Below are 21,900 nucleotides of genomic sequence, written 5' to 3' on the forward strand. Positions count from 1 at the left end.
GAGCAGTATATTGCTAACAGGTGGTATTTTTGAAACAACATACCATTGTGTACAAATACCAGCTGCCGTTCAATTATATGAGCCTGAGTAAAACTAAGGATGCTCTCGTTTGGAGAAGACTTCAGAGCCAAGTGGCCATTGCTAGGCGGTGTAATTGAATATATCAGGTCTGATGGTGAGGAGTCCTTATCTTCTGCACAGAGGTCATCAGTAGTTATTTCTGTGACTGAACCCACCCAAACCTAGAAAAAAAACCATAAAATTAGAAAAGTAAAAAAGAAAAAAAATGCATGCAAATAAACTAAACAACAACAACAACAAAAAAAAAAAAAAAAAAAAGGTTTATGCTGTACAGCACTAGCAGCTATGAGAGGTTTTTCTGATCATAGACTGTAATGGTTAAGCCTGGCACATGGTTTTCAAGAAACAAGACCATGAAATAACACAAACAAACACACTCTACATGGGTTTGAATTTTAGAGGGTTGAAGTTTAAGTTCTCTATTTGTCAAGCACTACCCAAACTCTTAACAACAGAGCAACACTGTATTTTGATAACTGAGTCAAGGAGCTCCCTTCCAACACATACATATGAATATTATTGTCATGTAATTCACAGCAGGCACAGCATTCAATATGCTCTACTTTCAACTAGCAGAAAAGAAAAAAAGATAATGGCCTGAGGACAGCACAGTCTCTAATATAAATGGAAGACTTGTAGCTGCGTTATTTCAATTTAACAAACTGCATTAAAGCCCCTTTTTCAGTGCACCCAAACAACCCACAGAGATGCTCAGAGCAGAGACAGTGGAAGGAAACCATGCCTTCAGCAGCTGCTTAGCACTTTGCAAGTCATACATACGAACAAATAAATAACTTATTTGAGAAGATGCTACAAAACCTACTACTTCTTTCTGGAAAATCAGAATGCTTCTTTTTTTTTCTTTTATTTTTATTTTTTTTTAATATATATATATTTATATATTCTGCCAGAACCTTCTTGGCTTCCACTCACATCTTGGTAATATTTCTTGATTGAGAATTATAGACTTTATTCTTCATCTTTTCTGTATACAGTCAGAACTACAGACAAAAGTACTAACAAAGAATAATACAAATTTATCTCAACATTAAGTGAAACCTCCAGATATTCAATATATGAATGCCAGTTGCTTCCAAGCAGTTTGTATCACAGAATATAAGCTAAAAGCCCTAGCCTTCAACACATTTATCTTGAAGTAGAAAACACATACTGCAACATTCCTTTCTGCCTTCCCAGGGCCCCAGCACACATAGCAAGTGTCTGCTAGCAGCATTATATCAAGTGCTTTAAGAGAAAATGTGATCCCTGAAAAAAAAATAAAAAAAAATGGCATTTTACTTCAGCCAGAAACAAAAATCACCGATCAGATTTTTCCTTAACTATCACTATCAGCAATCTTGAATGTTTCTTTTAATGCCACTGGGATTTTTGTCATGACACTTCAATAACAGAAAGACTGCAGCCCAGGCTGTCACAAAATCTGTGCCACAGAAAAAGAGATACAATTGAATGTAAAGTGTTCTCTAATTAGAAAAAAGAGTTTGAAGTTGTGTTACATTTTGTAATAGAAAAATTTTAAATAAGAAATTGCTTTTTCTCAATTGAAATGCATATTTTTTTTGCACTAGGATCTAAGTTTGGTAAAAGATATCACCTATGAACACAACATAATAACTAAGAAAGGCTGACTTATTAAACATCAGTATGTGAGCACATCAGTGCCACTGGTTTCATATCATGACACTAAATTCCCATCAGTGACACTGTTTCAGACTATTCTGCATAGTAAATAAGAAGTGACACAAAGAATACACAAAGACATTAGAAAGAACTACACAAAAAACACTGTGCGTGACTCAGGCTAAACATCTGTAAGTTTTAAAAAAAATAATTCTCTTAATAACAGAAAAATTCAGCTTGTTTTCCTATAAAAAGGCAATGTTATTTCTGTTGTTCCTGCATGCGGTCACACAATGCTTTTTAAAGTACTGTAAATGCCAAGTCCCCTGTGACCTGTAACATGATCCGCAGGGAATGAAAGGAGATACAAAGCTAAACAGGGCTGTAGGGAAGTAGACACTCAGAGCACCGCAAATACTATGCAGGTACAGCTTATTTTCCACATCTGGAATCAAGTCCTCCCTGAAGAACACCATGAAAACTGCATCCAAATTTCCAGGATGTAGCTATACTCAAATTCTGCACTTGCCCAACACATTCCACAAGCATGGTCCATAAAATGGTCCACAACCCTGCCCATTCTGCTCTGCTTAAAAGCATTCAGCTTATCAGTTCTTCATTGTGTGTTGTGTATCCATGTATAAATTCAAAAATACTTTAATACTCTGGTAAATTAATGATTTAGGGGGGAAAAAAAATAGCACTTCAATTTTGTTTAAGTAAAATGAATTGGCCCTCTTGTGGCAACAGGAGGACATACTCATTTCAAAGCATCACTACTGATAAACACTGTTAAACATATCAAAAAAAAAAAGGAAAACAAACATACAACCTGCCAAAATGTTAGGAAATTATGCATTCCAGTACAGTTTCCAAGTATATTAATCTCTTCAGCATTTATTGTTCTAATAAAAAAGTTATAAAGTAAGCACAAGGATTACTAGCATGCATTTCTAAAGCTCTCATTGTAATAAAATTTCCCTATCTCATTCATTATGTTAATGTAAATACCTCAGAAGGTAATAAATTCTCAGTCTAAGAGGGGGAAAAAAAAAAATAAAAATGAAACCTTCCATTACTTTTGCTTCCTACAGAAAATCATAAAACAACCCCAAAAATATTTGGTTGTTTATCTTCCTGAAACTCCTTCCACTGTGTTCGTAACTTTGATATAAGAAACAGACGCTGTTTGAATAAGGGATATTTTAAGGATGCTCCAGAAATAAGGGTGCTGAAAGACTCATTCAGCTTGTACAAACATGCTCTTTTCATGGAAGTTTCTTGCATTTAGGTAGAAGTCCTATGACAAAGGCCGAAACTAGCTAACATCACTGACCGTGTCACTCAGCTCTTCACAGAAGCAACCTTTGACAGGAGGTGCTATATGGCAACCTACGTTTTACATTGTTCAGTTGTTCTTTCTAACTCCCTTTATACTGAGATCTTCAAAATTTCTGAGATGCTAAACTTCAGTCAATTCAGATGGTCCTACTAGATTTTAGTTCTCACAATATTGGTCCCAGGTTTCATACTTCTGTACATTTTCAACCTTTCAAAATACATACAGTAAAAGAGCTATTGCTTTTTCAAAGGCAACACAGCTTATTCTTCAACATTCACCCCTAGCAACATCCTTGAGGAGCACAGACTGTTTGGCTCAGCTGAACATCAGGCCAGCTATCCTCCACAGGAATGCCTAGCTCATCTCAATATTTAGCCAGCATATGATAAATCCATTTTCTCCTACTTATTTGGGATGTACAAGGTTCCTCTGAAGAAGGATCATCTTAGTGTATTCCTCCCAGTATGTAACTTGACAGTCACCACACTTTTTGTGTGTGTATTAGTACCTATTCCTGACAAAATCAAAGCTTATTTGTCAGCAACAGTATAGGCATAGTGAGCAGATCCACAGGATACAAAGGCAATATCATGGCAAACTGCCTGCACAGCAAAAAAAAAGATCAACTTTGGCTAGGTTCAGCTGCATCACCATTGTTCTTTGGAAGCCAGGACTTAACAACCATTTTTAGAAAAAAGCCATTTGCTGCACTGCAGTGCACTGTGCTGGCTCAGAGCAGAATGCCACTTTAAGCCTGTATTGCACACAGACAGCTATCAAACTGTGCACACATCTCTCGTATGCTACTAGACAAACATGACCATGTGCTGTGCTGATGTCTATAGAGTACCTCTGTGATTAATTTAACCACAGAAGGTTTTACTCTATTTCTTGAATGCCTATGAAGACACAATGCTTGTTTGTCCTTCTACTGGCAATATTTGCAAGAGATCACGGACTTGCTGAAACCACTGGGAAGATGCACAGCATTACCACTATTACTGTTCAAAAATCCCCTTTTCTCAAGTGAAAAGGCAATATACACAACCCACGGCTATGGTCAGCTCTATGGTAATTTATTCTCCCTAGGCATCATGAATCAGATACATAAAATTAAATGCGTTTTTAGATGCCACCAACTTGTAAAGTACATCACACAGCACAAGGAACAATGTAGCCTCAGAACATGCCGATTATCTACTTTCAAATCTATTTTGAAATGTCTTAACGGCCTCTCAGCAGGTCTAGTCTAACCACAAGTTATTAGCTAAATCTTACCCATTAAATTCTGTTTCTCAGAGCCATCTGACTTATCTGCCAGGTCCCAGGGAGGAAGCCTTCAAACACTGAGGGTTTTTGCGAACTGCTTCTTGTTACTGGGTGCAACAATAACACAAATAAGTAATAGAAGGAAGAAAAAAAGGAGGGAAGGACAGACAGGACCAAAGGAAGTGAGAAATGGAAAAAGGAGAGATAGGAAAGACAGGAAAAGATCTGAAAAAGCACTGAAGTGACAGAAGTGACTTTTTTCAAGACTGGAATGTTAAAAAGCCAGGTACTAAGTGGGGGGGGGGAATAAAAGTGAAGCACCACTCAGCAATTTTAATTTTTCCCATAGGAACTGATGTGGGGGGAAGGGGGGGGGACGACTGCATTTTTTTATCACAATACCACAGAGTAGTGAATTCAGTGTCTCCAACAACATCTTGGTGATCTCTATCAGCCTAGATTTTCACAAACTGTATTGTATTATTCTATTAGGAACTTTAAAATGCCTGAGAACGCCTTACAAGGGGGACATTCTTCTTTTGTATCAGAAATACCCAGTATGTACTGATGCACAAGTGAGAACATTGCTCTCTTCTTCTATCCTGTCCCAGTGTGGAGTCCAAATAGGTACAAGGAGTAGCTTACAGCTTAGCACGTCTGACCCTTCAGTATATTTAATAGGAAGAACCAAGGCTGCACAAAGGAAACAGTAAGATTTGCAGCCTTATAATCACTACTCTTGGTATTTTTCTAAGCCATGTTTATTAACAGCCTTGAAGACATTCTAGCAAAAAACACTACAATACAGCAATGTTACAGGTATGAGCTGTCTACCCCAAAAAGCCTTATGTTAGTCTACTAGGCTTAAATGTGATCTTAAGGTTAAGGTTAAGAGAAAGTTCCAACAACCCTCAACTAAGGCAGCAGCAAACATTCTTCATGGCATCCCCTAAACATTCCCCACTTTATATCCTAATTGCAAAGTTATCCCTGTACTATAATAACTTCATTAACACAATTTTATTTGAATTCCATGATTACCATGACATGTCACTGCACTGAACATCCAAACAGATACAAAACTAATGCTCTGTTAATGTAAGTGTATTAAATGACATCAGGTTAGAAATCAACATTTTAAAATTATGCCAAACATACCTGAAGAATTCTGTTAACTTTTATAACAGGAGCTTCATCATTTACTGCAGTAACTGTTACAAACATTGTTTGGGGCAAGCTTTGTTTCCGTAATTCTGTGTTATTAACTATAAAGGTAAAATTGTCCATTAGTTCCTCACTGCCATCATGAACATAGTAGATTAATTCTTGTTCCACCTGAAAAATAAAACAACCTAAAAAAATAAATATGCTAAAAGACAATTAATGTGATATTACAAAATATGTAAACCTAGTCATGTCCTCTGGATTGTCTCAACTGTTTACAACTCCAAAGAATTTATTTATGGTTGTATCTGATCTGTATCTCTACCTTTGTTCTACCCACAACAGCAAATTTTACTGCTCTATTCCTCTAGCCAGCTTAAGTTGCCAGTCTTGGCATTCCCCCTTCAGCCCAAAGAGAAAATAGCAGGATACGCTCCCACAGCATTTACAGCATTTCCTGGGAGCTACAAATGGGAAAAAATGAGTATTAGTAGATGGTGACTTAACATATCATTTTCCTTTTTAGAGCAAACAAACTGAAAATTAGCTTTTCACACATAAATTTACTCTCTATGAGCAAACGTAATCTAAAAAAAAAAAAAACAAAACAAATTAAATTAATAATAATAAATAGAAAGAAATTGTTTCCATATCCCTCCATGTTCAATTTACATACTATTTCATCTGGTCAGCTCTTCTCAAGAGTGCAAAGGGCTCATCATTCACTTGTGACTATAGCACACTGCTTCATTTGACCAGTGGCACCCAGGAAGTGATGTGGTTGACCATAAAAATCAGCCACCCTCCTCTGAACACCAAAGGACCAGCAGCAATATCTCTGTTACAAGGCCCAAAGCTCAAGCTCCTGCATCTCACCACCTTGCACTAAATCCTCCCACTCCAGACAAAAGTTAGCATTTAACAACATAAGGAAAGGGTTAATCATAACCATGGGCAAAGACTGATATCATTCATGATAATGAATCTAAATGCATTACCTGTTTTTTGGTAAATTTGCTTAACTTTATTCCGGGAGCATTAGAATCTTCAAAATACCCATGCTTTGGCTGGTCAACTAAAATAATTTCACAGCTGAGTCCTGTGAAGTGTCTACTAGAAATGTTTAGATAGTCTTCCACAAGGGCTTTTGAGCTACCTTCAACTACTGTGAAGTTCTTTACTTTCAAGGGAATCATTCTGGGTATAATGTCAACTGAGATTTCTATTCCATTCACCGTTTGTACACCGTTGGTCACATCCAGAGAAAAACAGTCACTTAGTTGGCCAGAAACTGTCTGCACGTACTGAACTTTGCCCTCATCAACATCTTGCTGTGTGAAGGTCAGAACTGGCTTCTGGTCGGCACCAAGATAACTCCCTGCTGATAAAAACTTCCGAATGTATCCATGAGATGGAAGCTGTCTCACTGTGAACACAATCTCAGATGGAGAACTGTTTTCATAGGCAACCTTAAATTGGAAAAACACAACTCAGAATTACTTAAACAGAAATAAGAGAAATTATTTAATTCCCGTGTTCTGAATTTGTCAGTTTTAACCATGGGTTCATATACCTAATTAATTGGCTTTCCTTGTCTGGGTACAGGCATATATGCAGACTTCTAACATACAATAGTTCTTGAAATAAGCATGTGTTAGATGGCATGAGACTGTATTGTAACCCTCAGTACGCTCTGTAAATTTTGAAAGAACACACTCTGGAATTAACTGAGTAAGAGCTGTAGAGTCCTGCTTGATCAAGGACTTACAGTCAACATACCAGCGTGCTGCAGCAGCCCCCTCGTGGTGGCTAAGGCTACAAGTAGACAATAGAGAGTGTAAACTAGTATTAACAAATGAGGTAACACTCATGCTTGTGACTTGAAACTTTTAAATTTTGGATCAGTATTAACTGAACTAGCCACCAACTTAATGAAAATAAATCCTTCCTTCCCTGGCATATTCAACCAGCTTAAATCAGGATGATACATGAAAATAAACACAAAAAGCTCTCTCAACTAAATCAAATACACAAGTGAAGATATTAACCTTTTCAAGCATCAATACCTAACAGTGTCAAAGACTACAGTCAGTCCTTCTGTTTCTTTAACATAACTGGTTTTCCTTCCTAGCAGTGGAAGCCTGTTAGTGTCAGACTCTCTCCAGAATGTGAAAACTGAAAAGAGCTAAACAAAAATATTTGGTCAAAGACAGACTGCATATTCTGCAATGGCTGAAAAAGGAGAGAAGAAAACTTGCTAGTAGTGTGACAAAATGGCCAATACAGTTAACTAACAATACAGTTAACTCACTTGCAGTTTTCCTTTACTGATCTTAACTGGTTTTCCTTCTTCAACTAAGAGACTGTTATTGTTCACAATCCTTGGTGGCCAGTGATGACTTTCCAAATACATACGAACATTCACAGCAGAATCAAGATGGATATTTTTAGCATAGACTGTAAAGTTAAACATGTCAATAAGGTTGTTGCTGTTATCATGCCTGTAGGTCACGTACCCCCTTATCAGATCAAGCTGAGTAAAGGAGTCTATCATTAGACCATTTACAGATATTCTTCCATATTTTGGAAAAGTAGTTATCTCAAATGTAATCTCATGATCATTTCTGATGTCTTGGTTTGTAGTAGCACTTAGGTTAGCTGTTGTAACAATTTCCTCTTTTCCTTTTTGAACCATCAGGCCTGTATTATTTGCCAAGCTAATATAAGGATCAGTGGCATTAACTTCTAGAAGGAAAGACGTGTAGTGTTTGCCATCTGTCACAAAGAGCACAAAACGCCCAAAATCTGCACCATGGTGTATAAACAAGACTTGCTTTTGCTCCAGGTCTTCTTGCTTGAATTGATAGAGTCTGTGCAATGAATCATTTGTTAGCACCAAATCGCCATTGGAAATGCCACGTCGTGTGTATAGCAGCTGCCCATCTTCAAAATCAGAATCAGGATCATGATAGCAAAGATCTGCCAAAGTTAATAATCGCTGTCCATTTCTCACAATGTTAAATACTTTATCAACAACACGTATTGGCTTTTCATCATTCTTCAGCTGGACAGAAATGTTGAATTTAATTTCTACTGAGGAAAGTCCTACTTTAGGATCAAAGTTCGCCCACTCCCTTGATTCTTCACTGGAAGCTCTGACAAGAAATTCGTCAAACACTGTTTCAGAATCATCATGCACATACATAAGACGCTTATCAGTTATATCTTTATTAGTGAAAGTGGTGAGATTGCCATTACTCTCAAATGAATCCGAAATATTAATGAGTTTCAATTTCCCATGTGTAGGAAACTTTAATACTGTATATTGGAAAGTTTTATTATCCAGTGCTTGCACAAACAATTTTGAGCTTGTTATTAATTCTCCTTCACCTTCAGTAACAGTTAAGCCATTATTAATTAAAATTATGTTTCTAAAATCTGATTTGATGTAGATTTCAAAGTCAAAGATATTTGATTCCAGATACTTTGTAGAGATGAGGAATTTAAATGAATCATGGTTGTCTTCGTGATATCTGCTTATTAACTCATAAGCCACTTTTTGATCAGCAATATCTTTCTGGCTAAAGACTGAATCTTCTTTCAAAGTCTGGTCATTAAGCAGTATTTGTCCACTCTTTGGTAAGGACAGCAATCTAAAATGAAGCTCATCTTCAGGTACCTCTTGACCCACAAGCACGGCAAAAAGATTATCTGAATTCAAGTATTTCTTCTTAAATTTTTCAATTTCTAGAGGAGTGTATTTCAATAAACTGTACCTTAACCATTTCACTTGGACTGGAAACACATACTCTTCACTGATTCTGTTTCCTATACTAACTTTGAATTTAAATTGGTCAGTAATATTTTCCAGCTGAATTTCTTTAAAAGTGCTACAGTACCTGACACGGCTGCGCTGAATGGAGCGTTGAGAGAAAGAGCTGGCTTGCTTCCACTCCCCCCTTGAATGCTGCCTTTGAACTTCCCCAAACTGGGGTGCATCTGTAATCTCATAGCGTATCTCCAGTTCTTGAAGGTTGGCATTTGTTTCAACTGTCAGATGTCTGGGTGAGATTAGAACTGTAGCACCCTGGACAAGTTTTATTCCTGTGTTGATAACAACTCTGTAATCCAAAGGAATTGCCATGACACGTAACACAACAGTGTTGCTCACTTTCTCACCATCGTTTGCTCTCAGAACAATCCTCGAGTTCCTGACACCTGTGTGGACAAAGAAAACATCACCTTTTTGTAAGTCCTCATTAGAAAAAGTAGTAATAGCCTTTCCAGGATGCTTTGAATTTTCTAAATATCCTGCATTTGCATTAAGATTTCCGAGCACTGAAAGACTGAGGTCCAGAGGATCTGTATCATTATCTAATACTTTGATCAAGTCACTAGTCAAACGTTTCTTTGAGTTTTCTATCAAAAGCAGCAAGTTTCCCTCAGCAAGCATGATCTCAGGAGCATCATTTACTGGAGTGATGACAATGGCAAACATGTACTCCTCATTTCTTTGCAAATATGGAGGTACAATCTTCCCATTGTTTGCAGAAATGGAGAAATTAAAATAATCATAAGTGTCTTCAGAGCCACCATGGATGTACAGAATCTTCCCTTGCCACACATCGTGCAAAGTAAACATATTTACCTCCTGCACTGGTTCAATATCTAGTCTCAAGTTACCATATGAGGGTGGTTCCTTTATTTCAAAAAGAACTTGTGATAGATTAATCCCTAATTTCTGAAAGTCTAAATTGACTTGAATGTGTTTAGATTCAAGTGAGGCTTGCCCACCTTCTTGAACAATCAGGTTGCTTAGAACTAATAGGTGGTTTTTATTTTCCTGTCCCAGAGAGACAGAGTTTTCAGGGGAAATGGCAAGTGTTGGGGCTGCTTTTACCGTGGGATATTTTACAGCCATCTCCAAAGAAAGATTTGTATTAAAAGCATTTTCTGCTTCACATCCAGCTGAAATATCCTTTGTTATTTGAACATTCTTCAGCGATTTCTTTTCTGAATTGACTTTTAGGTCTCTTAAGCAACCTTTGAAGGACCTTCCTCTGGCATTCTTCCCAAACACAGAAGGTAGCTCTAACTTAATCACTTCCAGTCGTTTACTGTCATCTACACCACCTACATAGAGAGACCCCGTCAGAAGTGGCAGCTTGTTTTGAGGAGGGAATAATTTTTCCACACTTTCTTTATCCAAAGTCAGTTGTAAATATTCTGCAGTAAATTTCAGCTTAATATAATGCCAATGACTGTCATTGACTGACCTAAGAGAAGAAAGGTGAGTTATACTTCTATGCTTTCCAATATAGGCTTTAATCAATCCATCTTCCACTTCCATTGCAATGAAATCTCCTTCTTGTCCAGGATGATAAAGCAGCAGGCCACGTGCAGCTGATGTTTGCAATGCAAACTCCAAGATTCCCTCACCATCAACATTCCATAATGGGAAAGAAACATAGGATCTGGAACTAAAAAAACTGATGGGCTCATCTTCACCTGCAAAGAATTCATCACTGCATCCCACTGAAACTTCATGGACCTTTTTAAAGCCAGTAGATCTCAGGGGCATCAAAATGTCTTGCTGATTAAATAACACATCATCAATACACCCTCGAAAGCTGGGCAGTCCTCCAACAAGGTAAGGAACATCAAGTTCAGTAGTACCACCTAGGTAGAATCCATGATCAATATTTAATTCATAGAGAAATCCAGGCATTTTTGCAGTAGTCCTATCATTTTTATCAATTAACAATGTGACATTATCACGTTCATGATGCAGTTCAACTAAGTGCCAAGCTAAATCATTCAGACGAGATCTCTGCCGAGAACGCAGTATTTGTTCTCCCATGCCAAAGTTAATTCTCAACTGCAAGAAAAAATAAAAATAAATCAAAATCCAAAGTAATCTTTTTTACAATCATATATTCGTAGAGACTTGATAGGTTAATTTTCATTACTTTTCATATTAAGTGTATTGTTCATAAAATGTAATTTTAAAAAAAAAAAAAGAAGTCTAATTAAATTTTTGTGTAGGTTCACTTGACATCATAAATTTGACTTGTCACATTGAAGAAATGGACTGCTCTTTAGTTTTGCCAGAACCAATACCTGAGAATCCAGGTGGCAACACTGTTTGAAGAACATGCCTTGCAGTAAAGTTTTTAATTGGATCCCAGCATTTTCTAAGATGTTAATATCATTAAATCTGAAATTTTACCTCATCGAACCTCATGCCTTGAACAGAGTGATTTTGATCTTACGGCTTTCTAGAGATCTAGGAGGCTTCTATATAAGTAGCTTCTTATTAACTATCATTGTAAAAAACATATAATTTAATTGAAAATTTCAAAAAATGTTATCTGACATTTCCATTTTTTTTAAACAAAAACTTTGAGAATTGTTATTGACAACAGCTTAAAGAAAAACTCAACAACGGAGGCTACATGTATCTTTCTTGCTACAGTTACAAATGATACCTGCAGATTTCCTGACTGTAATTCCATCAAACAATAATCTCTCTTCCCAGCTGCAAGAAAGAGCAATCCATGTGGCTTGCTTGTTAGAAACCGTAACTGTAAGGTTGTCTGACAGGATGCCTCTGTCATCTTCAATGCTACAAAACTATCACCATAAAATGACACTAAAAGAAAAGAAAACAAGCATAAGATTTAGTTACACAGAAAGAAATACCTTTTTCTCATCTCTATCTAACCATATATTAAAAAGAAACAAAAACATATATAAATGTTTAAACGCTGACTAGCTCTCACAGACGCCCTTACCTTCTAACACCCTAGCCCATGGAATAGCTCCAAGTAGGTCCTGTGTCAGGTCCCAATGAAGACAATGAAGTAAGGTAACTGCATCCTCCCTGCCTACAACCTTTCATTCTAAAAGCAAACGAACACTTCTCTGTACCAACACACTTCTTCTGAACTACCATATATTCCAGGGTGCTTCCGTGTGAGACAGAGGGGTTGTGGTATCTCAAGATGTAAACAGGTTTCTACAGGGTAATTACAATTTCAGGATTCGTGAAAGTAAAGCTAGTAGCCCCATTAGCCCCATCAATGATCCCCAATGATGCAAATGTGGTAAACAATGAGAGACCCCTTTAGATCTTTAGTGCTTCGGTTGTAACTAAGATGAAATAACTGCAGCAACTCAGGGAATTAGCAAAGGAGAGCAACAGAATGGACAGCTGCAGCATGCATGCAACAGAGTCCAGTGGCACATGAGTTTATGCCTTACAGCTTTTTTTTTTTTTCCTTTCTCCTGGTATTGAATTGCAAGTCTTAACAACAAGAGTGATAAATCCCTGATAATCTAGAAGCAGGCTAAACTGTTAGTTATACAGTGTGGAAGTTCCAACTCTTTTCTCATAAGCTACAAGAAAAACAGCAAGCAACTTCAGATGTAAACATAATAGGTAGATTCTCCCTTGGGACAGTATCTGAGTGATGGAAGCAAGTGTTCACAGTCCATTAATACCAAATATAAATAAATCGTCATGATATTAATAACTTGTAAAAGTCTTGTTCATTTTGATTGCACAACACAAGTGGAGGCATTAAGAAGTCCTGAGGAATCCAGAGAAACTACACGTACCTCACGCAAGAAGCTTTTTACAGCTGTTCACCATAGGGAAAAAAAAATAAATAAGGGCAGAATGAGGGATTAAGGAATATTTCTGCGACTATTGCACATGCTCTGCACTATAAATATGCCTAAGGCTGAACCAGAAACAAGCCACTTTTCTAGATGCTTTGAGATAACAAAGCTTTTCATCCAGGTCCAAGATTTCAACAACTGTTACAAGAGATATCAGTCTTCTCTGAAGTGAATTATTTAACGCCCACAAATACAAACTCTACTTCCACACATTTATTTTTTCAGCTTTACCATATTTTCCTTGAAGCTGGAACCATTCACTAGAACTGAGCCACACTAATTCCTTCACATGCTGCAATTCTCTGTTCCGAATTCACTACCCAGCTGTTTCATTTCAATCTGAGGCACCATATATGCATTTGAAAACACTGTGACTACAGGAGAATCCCAATATTGAAGTATAAAAAAATAACTCAGAGAAAGAGATACTGGCCTCTATCAGAATTTTACAATTATTTAAAAGTGAGTAACTTAAGCAAAAACCCCTGAAGTAAATATCTGAGTGGTAGGAGATAGATGCTGTGAAAATATGTTGAAATGAAATGTTGGTTATATGAAAGCACCCCAACTGAAAAGCAATTCTTTAGGGTAGAATATTGCTGTATGACCAACATGTTTTTCTGAACTTTTGGAAAGGTTGTTAACAATACTCTATAGTATACCAGTGATTAAAACCACTATTTTTTAAGACATAATACAAACAGTAAAAGTCCTGGTCCTGGTGAGGCCACACCTGGAGTATCATGCACAGTTCTGGGCTCCTCAGTTCAAGGAAGACAGGGAACTTCTACAGTAAGACCAGTGTGAGGCCATAAAAGATGAGGAGGGGCCTGGAGCATCTAGGTCTGTTCAGCTTAGAGTAAAGAAGACTCAGAGGGGATCTGATCACTGTCTATAAATACCTAAAGTGAAGAAGGCAAAGAGAAGAGGCCAGACTGTTTTTAATGGTGCACTGTGATAGGCCACGGGGGAAGGGCCACAAAATGAAGAATAGAAAGTTCTGCACAAATTTAAGAACTTCTTCACAGCAAGGGTGACAGAGCACTGGAACAGGCTGCCCAGGGGAGTTGTGGAGTCTCCTTCACTGGAGATATTCAAGACCTGCCTGGACGCCTACCTGTGTGAGCTGGTGTAGGGAACCTGCTTTGGAAGGGATTGGACTCAATGATCTCTGGAGGTCCCTTCCAGCCCCTACAGTTCTCCGATTCTGCAAAAATAAGGGGCAATGGATACAAACTGAAACATAAGAAATTACATATGAACATATGGAAAAATGTCTTTACTCTGAGGGTGACAGAGCATTAGAACAGACTGTTCAGAGAAGTTGTGGAGCCTTCTTTTCTGGAGATATTCAAAACCAAACTGGACACTTTCCTGTGCAACTCACTGTAGTGAACCCACTCAAGCATAGTGCTGGACTAGATCTCCAGTGGTCCCTTCCAACCCCTATGACCCTATGGGAAAAAAAACCAACAAAAAACAGTATTTGATGGCAATTACTTTCTTAAAGTAAACTCCTATTTGCTTTTTCCTTCTGATTAGCAGTGAAGCATCAGTTTGGCAACTGATTTTTCTGACATTTTTGACTGACACACATCCTAGTGCTACATCTGCATATGCTTTACACACCAGATTTCCAGATAATGATAGTCCTATGGTTAAAGCACTGAATTTTTATTTTATTTTATTTTATTTTTTAACACACTGGCCAGGTACCGATGCCAAACCAGCATTCCACATAGCTGCACCTAGATCAGCAAAAGCAGCAGGCTGCCTTTGTCACCCTACAGTGCAATCAGGAAATGCCACCTCCAGCCATGGCTGTGTCTTGCAAGGCCTGGAATGCAGGACACTACCATAGCAGCAGGCATGAAGTGGTCTGCAAACTTCATAGAACACTGTCTGCAAAGCTGTATTAGCTGACCTCACATTACCGCCAGCAAAATGAATGACAAAACCCTTTGATCATGTCATTTCTGACAATGCTACACCACTACAGAAATTCCAGTGACAGCCAGATCTCACGGATACTCATGACAGTTAAGAGACATTTCAATCAATGAGCAACAAAATATTCCCCTTACCGTGTGTGCAGGCCTTTTGCCTGGAAAAGTTCATATCATGTGGGATTACAAAGCAGGCTAAAAAAGACTCTTCAATGCTTGCTAGTCCATTATTAGGCACAAAAACTTAAGTAAAAAACTTGATGACCAGTCCTTTACGCTGTACCTACAGTTCACGTGAAGATACAGACAAACTTCAGATGTAAGCCTCTGGCTGTCCAGGTGTCAGCTCCAGCAGGTTAACACGGCCAACAGCATCAGAGCAGCAGCCCCCGGCAGGTTTGGAAGCCAAACGTCAGCCATAAGCTCAGTTGTAGCTGCCAAAACCAGGCACCCAAAGCTGCTGACCCAGGGGCTGCTCGTTGGCATGTGACCCAAAACGGGAAGGGATCACAGGGCGTACTCTTGCACGTGCCTTGGGGCTTTGCTCATGCCATATAATTACAGTCGCACTCACAACTATTTAAAATAAATAAATAAATAAATAAACAAATCCCAAAGTTTTTTTCCTGTTCTTGCTCCAGGCCTCACAGACCGGCGCTGGTTGCACACGCACGGTTCAGCCGCAGCTCCGAGCTTACACCCCACTCCCCGAACCCGGCGGGGCACCCCCGGCAGGTCTGCCCTGTCCCGCTCGCAGACGAAGCCCAGCAGCTCGGCCCCGTCCCTCTCGCTCCCCTCTACCCCCTCAGGGCGGCACTCAATCACGGCCCTCCCGTCGCCCCGCGGCGCCCGCCATGGCGGCAGCCCTACCTGCGAGAGCCGCCCGGCTGGCGGCCAGCAGCAGCGCCAGCACTGCCAGCAGCGGGGCACGGAGCCCGCCCGCCATGCCGCCGCCGAACAGGGCAGAGCGGGACGAAGCCACGGGGAGCGGGGGGACCCGCCGCGGAGCTCCCCTCCCGACCCTCAGCGATCGCCGCTTCCCCCCGGCCCGCCTCCCTCTTCTGCGGCACCGTGAGGGGGGCGGCTCCGCGCCACCACAGCGCGGCCCGGCCTTCTCTGTGTCGGGGGCCGGAGCCGGAGCTGCCTCCTCGCGGCTCCCACTGGGCCGTTCCCCACGTCTTCCGAAGTTGGCCCCATTTCGGCGCCCTGACATTAATTTTGGTAGTTTTCTTCAGTTTTCAGCGCTTTCACATCGTGCTGTATCACCGCGGCACTCAAGCTGGAAGCAGCCACAGGTGGGCTGCGCTCCCGAATGCGATTTTGTCTGTAGACACAGAATGACAGAATCATTAAAGTTGGAAAAGACCTCTAAAGTCAAGTTGGCCCACCACATCCATGCCAACTAACAGTGCCCGTGTTACATCTGTGTGTTCCCTGAACATCTCCAGGGATGGTGACTCCTCCACTTCCCTGGGCAGCTCACTCCAATGTATTACCACTCTTTCTATTGCTTTCTTGACTTTTTTATTTTTAACCAAATACAGTCTGTATCTACAGCGATAATACTTGCATAAAGGAGTACTATGCATGAAAATTCACATCTTCGTATTTATAGCATAAATGTGTAGCAGATAGAGGAAATGTTAGGAGCACACAGTGAGGTGATGGATAACCTGTATAGAATCTAAACTAAACAAAGGGAGTTCAGCATTTTTGCCTCATCAGTGGAGCCCTGTACATGAGAGCACAAAGTTTCTGTTTAATTATATATATATATATATATATATATATATATACATTAAGAGCATACTTGAACTGCTCATGCATGAGGCACTCATCATAGTTCAAATATGCAGACATACCCTCAGTCACATACCTACGGCCATCCCACCCTGGTAACGCCCGATCTCGTCTGATCTCGGAAGCTAAGCAGGGTCGGGCCTGGTTAGTACTTGCATCCCAGATGGAACAGGCAATTTTACAAACACCACCATGTTTAATTCATTGTACAGGCTAAAAAAACCCTTTTTATTTAGGTTGTACTCTCAGATTTCCACACGCCTTTCAATAACTGAGATAGGGTTCATACTTGCATCCATGTTATCACTATTAATGAATGCATATATGTTCCTATGCATTCGTTCTATGCGGAAGTCTCCTCCAGAACCAGAGAATGATGACTGGCAGGGAATATGGAAAGGTTTAGGAAAAGTCTTAGAAGCATGGGGACCCGCAGTGTCATGGGATTTCACTCTTGAACACCTAAAGGACCCTAAGAAATTAAGTGAGTATTTGGGTCAGAGATCTAAGGAGGTAAACCTTATGTGGGGTTTGGCTTATGCATACCGTGCTTTGTATCATACTATTCTGGAGAGAGAGAGTTTCCGATCTGAGATTCAAGCCCAAGTTAATTCTGATCAGTCACAGGAGGCATCAGTAGCAATATCAGTTGCCCCTGTGGAAGGCAAGAAATGGAAACGGGTGTCCACGCGTCTAGAACGAAAAGAAGGAGAAGCACAGGGGGGGGCTGCAGAAGACCCAGGTGCCGGGCATGGAGCAGTACCGAAAAAAGCAAAGGCGAAAACCAAGAGGCATGAAGAAGAGACTGATGATGAGGAGGAAATCACCTATTGTCGACCTCTGAAGCTGACTGAAATCCAAGGCTCAAGAAAGGAGTTCACACGGCGTCAAGATGAAGGTATCCTTGCTTGGTTGCTTCGCTGCTGGGACAACGGGGCCAACAGCTTGTCTCTAGATGGTAATGAAGCTCGCCAACTAGGAAACATTGCCCAAGATGCAGGTATCGACAGAGGGATTAGCAGATGTTCGGATGGACCTGCCACTCTCTGGCTGCGGCTGTTAGAAGCCGTGAGAGAAAGGTACCCCTATAAGGATGCTTTGAAGCCTAAATTTGATAGTTGGAATACCGTCCAAAAAGGTATTCAGCGCCTGAGGGAATTGGCCATGGCGAAAATGTTGTACAGCCCTGATCCAAGCGAACTTGACCCTGAGAGAGTGAGGGCCGATCCTGACATGTGGCAGAAAATCACAAGTACAGCACCAGAGAGAATGGCACAGTCATTGGTAACAGGTTCTAAAGGGTTCGTGGACAGATGGCCCCGAGTTGTTGAGCTGATTATAATGCTTCAAACCACCGATCAGCAGCTCCCTCAACTGCATGCCGCAGTTTCTGCCATCTCACGGCTAGAAAACCGAGTAGATGAAATGTGCAAGAAATTGTTTCCATCAACTAATCGTAATGATGATCCTGTAATAGTATCAGAAGCAACTGATGAAGGTCAATCCTCGTACGGGCCACCAGGTCTAATGAAGGATCTGATCAAAGTATTCCAGTCCTACTCCTCACCTGCATCATCAAAAGTCTCAGCTGTTAAACGCACACGCTTCCCAGCTCGAGCAAAGAACAACAGTACGATTGCACCGCGTGTTTCCATGTGGCGCTACCTACGTGACCGTGGAGAAGACATGAGGAAGTGGCATGATCAGCCCACTTCTGCACTACGAGCACGGGTGAAAGAACTACTAGACATACCAACCACCAGTGGAGTTGCTCCAGTCATCACAGGTAACCAATAGAGGGGCCCTGCCCTCAGTCAGGGGAGGGAAAGGGATAATAGAGTTTATTGGACTGTGTGGATTCGATGGCCTGGCACATCAGAACCACAGGAATATAAGGCGCTGGTGGATACCGGTGCACAGTGCACCCTAATGCCCTCCAGTCATGAAGGGACAGAATCAATCCATATTTCTGGAGTGACTGGGGGCTCTCAAGAATTGACTGTGCTGGAGGCTGAAATAAGCCTCACTGGCAAAGACTGGCAAAAACATCCTATTGTGACTGGCCCAGGGGCTCCATGTATACTGGGTATTGATTACCTCAGAAGGGGGCATTTCAAGGATCCTAAGGGGTATCGATGGGCCTTTGGGATAGCTGCTGTAGATATGGACAACATTAAGCAGCTGTCTGTTTTGCCTGGCCTGTCAGAGGACCCGTCTGTTGTGGGGCTGCTACGAGTAAAAGAGCAGCAGGTACCCATTGCTACAAAGACAGTGCACAGACGGCAGTATCGCACCAACAGGGATTCCTTGCTCCCCATTCATGATTTGATTCGCCAGTTGGAGAATCAGGGAGTGATCAGTAAAACTCACTCACCTTTTAACAGTCCCATATGGCCAGTGCGTAAAGCCAGTGGAGAATGGAGGCTGACAGTAGACTACCGTGGCCTAAATGAGGTCACACCCCCATTGAGCGCTGCTGTGCCGGACATGTTGGAACTCCAGTACGAGCTGGAGTCAAAAGCAGCCAAATGGTATGCCACCATTGACATTGCCAATGCCTTCTTCTCTATTCCTTTGGCTGCAGAATGTAAGCCACAGTTTGCCTTCACCTGGAGGGGCATTCAGTATACTTGGAACCGTTTGCCCCAGGGGTGGAAACACAGCCCAACCATTTGCCATGGGTTGGTCCAAACTGTACTGGAACAAGGTGGTGCTCCTGAACACCTGCAGTACATTGATGACATTGTTGTGTGGGGTGATACAGCAGAAGAGGTTTTCACAAAAGGAGAGCAGATCATCCAAATTCTTCTACAAGCCGGCTTTGCTATTAAGCGAAGCAAAGTAAAAGGACCTGCCCAGGAAATTCAGTTCTTAGGTATAAAGTGGCAGGATGGACGTCGTCACATCCCAGCAGATGTGATCGACAAAATCACTGCCATGTCTCCACCAACTAGCAAGAAAGAGACACAATCTTTCCTGGGTGCAGTAGGCTTTTGGAGGATGCACATTCCAAACTACAGCCTCATTGTAAGCCCCCTTTATCAGGTGACGCGGAAGAAGAACGATTTTGCATGGGGCCCTGAGCAGCAGCAGGCTTTTGAACAGATTAAACAAGAGATAGCCCGAGCTGTAGCTCTGGGGCCAGTACGGACTGGACAGGATGTAAAGAACATCCTCTATACTGCTGCTGGAGAGAAAGGCCCCACTTGGAGTTTGTGGCAAAGAGCCTCGGGAGAGACCCGAGGCCGACCCCTGGGATTCTGGAGTCGATCATATAAGGGGTCTGAAGAGTGCTACACTCCAACTGAGAAGGAGATCTTAGCCGCGTATGAGGGGGTTCGGGCTGCTTCCGAAGTAGTCGGGACTGAAACACAGCTCCTTTTGGCACCTCGACTGCCAGTGCTGAACTGGATGTTCAAAGGACAGGTTCCCTCCACTCATCATGCTACCGATGTCACCTGGAGCAAGTGGATTACGCTGATTACACAGCGAGCGCGAATGGGAAACCTCAATCGTCCAGGAATCCTAGAGGTAATCATGGACTGGCCTGAAGATAAAAGGTTTGGAACATCACCAGCAGAAGAGGTATCACGTGCTAAAGAGGCCCCACCATACAACGAATTACCAGAAAATGAAAAGAAATATGCCCTATTCACAGACGGATCATGTCGCATTGTAGGGAAGCATCGCAAATGGAAAGCTGCTGTGTGGAGCCCCACACGACAGGTTGCAGAGGCCACCGAAGGTAAGGGAGAATCAAGTCAGTTTGCAGAGGTAAAAGCTGTCCAGCTGGCCTTAGATGTTGCTGAACGGGAGAGGTGGCCAATGCTGTATCTTTATACTGACTCATGGATGGTGGCAAATGCCTTATGGGGGTGGTTACAGAGGTGGGAACAAAACAACTGGCAACGGAAGGGTAAATCTGTTTGGGCCGCTGAATTATGGAAGGACATTGCTGCCCGAACAAAGAATATGGTTATAAAAGTGCGTCATGTGGATGCACATGTGCCCAAAAGTCGGGCTACTGAAGAACAACAAAACAACCATCAGGTAGATAAAGCTGCCAAAATTGAGGTGGCTCAAATTGACTTGGACTGGCAGAATAAGGGTGAATTATTTCTAGCTCGATGGGCTCATGAGACCTCAGGTCATCAAGGAAGAGACGCGACATATAAGTGGGCCAGAGACCGAGGGGTGGACTTAACCATGGACGCTATTGCGCAGGTTATTCATGATTGTGAAACATGTGCCATAATTAAACAAGCCAAAAGGATGAAACCTCTCTGGGAGGAAGGGCGGTGGCAAAAGTATAAATATGGGGAGGCGTGGCAGGTTGATTATATCACCTTGCCACGATCTCGCAGTGGTAAGTGTTATGTACTCACCATGGTAGAGGCAACCACTGGGTGGCTTGAAACATACGCAGTACCCCATGCAACTGCTCGAAACACCATATTAGGTCTTGAGAAACAAGTCCTGTGGCGACATGGCACCCCAGAAAGAATTGAATCTGATAATGGGACACATTTTAAAAATTCCCTTATAAATACTTGGGCCAAAGATCATGGCATTGAGTGGATTTATCATATTCCCTACCATGCACCAGCTTCTGGTAAAATTGAACAATATAATGGGTTGTTGAAAACTATGTTGAAAGCAATGGGTGGCGGAACATTCAAGCACTGGGAGAAGAATCTGGCAGAAGCCACTTGGTTGGTGAATACTAGAGGATCTGTCAATCGTGATGGTCCTAGTCAATCTAGCCCCCTACACACTGTAGAAGGAGATAAGGTCCCTGTTGTACATGTAAAGAACATGTTGGGAAAAGCTGTTTGGGTCCTTCCAGCTTCTGGAAAGGGCAAACCTATCCGTGGAACTGTCTTTGCCCAGGGACCTGGGTGCACTTGGTGGGTAATGCAGAAGGATGGGGATGTTCAATGTGTACCACAAGGGAATTTGATGCTGGGGGAGTGC

The 21,900-nt window shown here is 41.3% G+C and overlaps 1 protein-coding gene across 7 annotated transcripts in view; it reads right to left on the reverse strand.

Moving 5' to 3' along the window:
- Positions 1-16,293, reverse strand: part of LOC107305997 (chondroitin sulfate proteoglycan 4-like) — a 32,203-nt gene extending 15,910 nt beyond the window's left edge. The window contains exons 1-7 of one of the 7 annotated variants that reach the window (XR_014939564.1): positions 15,997-16,293; positions 11,986-12,149; positions 7,809-11,375; positions 6,496-6,966; positions 5,492-5,598; positions 4,343-4,440; positions 153-242 (exon numbers count right to left, since the gene is read on the reverse strand). Coding sequence is in view for 3 of the 7 variants with exons in the window: in XM_085529470.1 (XP_085385596.1) it covers positions 44-242; positions 5,492-5,668; positions 6,496-6,966; positions 7,809-11,375; positions 11,986-12,149; positions 14,298-14,445 (4,726 nt within the window). In the remaining 4 variants the exon portion in view is untranslated. Of the gene's footprint in view, positions 1-43; positions 243-4,342; positions 4,441-5,491; positions 5,669-6,495; positions 6,967-7,808; positions 11,376-11,985; positions 12,150-14,297; positions 14,461-15,996 lie in introns of those variants that run through there. The other 6 variants (XR_014939562.1, XR_014939561.1, XM_015848733.3 and 3 more) reach the window with 6 other exon arrangements.
- Between the last annotated feature and the right edge of the window lie 5,607 nt (positions 16,294-21,900).

The sequence above is a fragment of the Coturnix japonica genome, chromosome Z (assembly GCF_054131305.1).
Source record: "Coturnix japonica strain WE chromosome Z, WE-NBRP24, whole genome shotgun sequence".
Classification (NCBI taxonomy): Eukaryota; Metazoa; Chordata; class Aves; order Galliformes; family Phasianidae; genus Coturnix; species Coturnix japonica.